Below are 2138 nucleotides of genomic sequence, written 5' to 3' on the forward strand. Positions count from 1 at the left end.
GGCAGAAGATGTGGAAAGCTCATCAGAGAGGTCCTATCCAAATGGACAGTGAGGAACTGTGTCGAGGTTAGCAGGACACCATTTACGTTTGGAACACCAGGTTTAAGTCACTGTGAGACACCTCTGGAGCCCAGCGGAAAGGCTGACTTGAAACATGAGCAGCACTAGATGTTGCCCAGGGGTTGGAACCACTGAGACCCCCCTATACTGTGAATGAGAGTAAAACAGCTACTACATAAGTCTGGAAAAAAGTCTTGCTGTTTCTGCTGAACCTGGCCATACATACATCTTATACTACCTAGGATTACACATCCTAGACAGTATCCATGACACTGTCATCCAAGAGCAAAACACAGAGCTGCATGCTGATGCAGTGTGAATACTAGTGAGAAACAATGCATGGATTGCTACATGCAAAGACAGGAGACACCCACGTACACATTGCCGAGCCAAAGCAGAACATGCAAGTATAAGTGCTTAATGATTACATTAATGATGCTCACGACACCCAGGCTGCTCTCTGGCATTCAGACCAGCATAGTGGTTCTCTGGATACAGATGGTGACTAGTGGTGAGACTCTAATGCCTCATCTACCTGGGAGTGTGTCCCCACTCAGAAAACATATTTGGATGAAGGCTCACTACTGTAGGTAGTTTTGCAGGTTTGTTAAATTTTATTGAAAAATGTTAAATAGAATTGGGTAGCATAATAGGGTTTATTTGAAGTACACTTGAGAATACTGAATGTCTACTGAGGAGTATTACCCAACCCCAGAGTTCTTCTCGCAGCGTCCTTAAATTCTTTGTTCCTCAAACAGTAGATCAAAGGGTTCATCATGGGTGTGAGGACGGTGTACACAGCAGAGATGAGCTTGTTGGAGCTCCGGCTATCAATGGCCTGGGGTCGCACATACATGAAGATCATGGCCATGTAGAAGAAGGTGACCACAGTGAGGTGGGAGGCACAGGTGGAGAAGGCCCTCCACCGGCCTGTGCCTGAAGGGATGCGCAGCACGGCCAGGGTGATGTGTCCGTAGGAGAGAACAGTGGCCAGGAGAGGGAACACCAGGATGATGAAGGCCAGGATGAAGTCCACCAGCTCTGCAGTAGAGAAGTCAGTGCAGGCCAGCTTGAGGATGGGGGAGATGTCACAGAAGAAGTGGTTCAGGACATTGGAGCCACAGAAGGTGGCACTGGAGATAAAGTAGACCTTGATCACAGAGATGGTGAAGCCACTAGCAAAGGAGAAGGCCATAAGCTGGACACACAGCCCTGTGGTCATGATGACTTGGTAGCGCAGAGGGTGGCAGATGGCCACATAGCGGTCATAGGCCATGGAAGCCAGGAGTACACACTCTGTGCACACCAGAGAGCTGAAGAAGTAGAGCTGAGTCATGCAGCCAATGAAAGAGATGCGTTTCCTCTGCAGGAGGAAGCCGTCCAGCATCTTGGGGATGATGTCTGACACATACCAGATCTCTAAAAAAGACAAGGAGCCCAGGAAGTAGTACATGGGCCTGTGGAGGGAGGCGCTGGTCCAGACAGTGAGGATGATGGCCAGGTTCTCCACCAGCACGAAGAGGTAGGCGAGCAGGAAGAGGAGGAAGAGCAGGTACTGCAGCTCAGGGGCCGTGGGGAAGCCCAGCAGGATGAACGTGCTGACCTTGGTGATGTTCTCCCCTCTCATCCTTCTGCACCTGCAATGGACCAACAGGCCAACAGGAAGGGCCAAGTGTCAGCTGATGTGAGAACAGGGAGTCAGGCAGTGACCTCAGCTGGCAGACAGACAGCACTCCTGGTTCCCGTGAGCAGCAGGGAAAGGATTCATTTTCCTGCCAGGTCTTAGACTAGGCAGAGCTGTGCACTCGGGTTTGGATGCATAGTAAAGAGGGGACAGACACAGGAGGAACTACTGAGGGTAGATCTTTAAGGCCAATGAAGCCTACAGTGGCCCATCAGGAGAGTAGCTGGGATCCGGAATGGGTTTCTTTGCTGTGTCGCTGGGTTTGGGTCTCACATCTAGGAAGTGCATGCCTTGGCTTCTCCAACCACCATTGGGCACCCGCCCCCCTGTTCAGTCAGGGCAAACATGATAACACTTATTTTATATGTTTCCTCCTCGGATCAGAGGTGCCAAA

General features: G+C 50.6%; 1 protein-coding gene across 1 annotated transcript; it reads right to left on the reverse strand.

Moving 5' to 3' along the window:
• Positions 1–331: 331 nt before the first annotated feature.
• On the reverse strand, positions 332–1687 carry LOC311596013 (olfactory receptor 6B2-like; the record flags this gene model as incomplete). Its single annotated transcript, XM_084779236.1, has 1 exon — positions 332–1687. One exon carries the CDS (start codon positions 1685–1687, stop codon positions 749–751), a length of 939 nt encoding a protein of 312 aa, XP_084635362.1. The 3' UTR covers positions 332–748.
• Positions 1688–2138: the final 451 nt, after the last annotated feature.

This window comes from Acomys minous (genome assembly GCF_964271855.1).
Source record: "Acomys minous genome assembly, chromosome: 4".
Lineage (NCBI taxonomy): Eukaryota > Metazoa > Chordata > Mammalia > Rodentia > Muridae > Acomys > Acomys minous.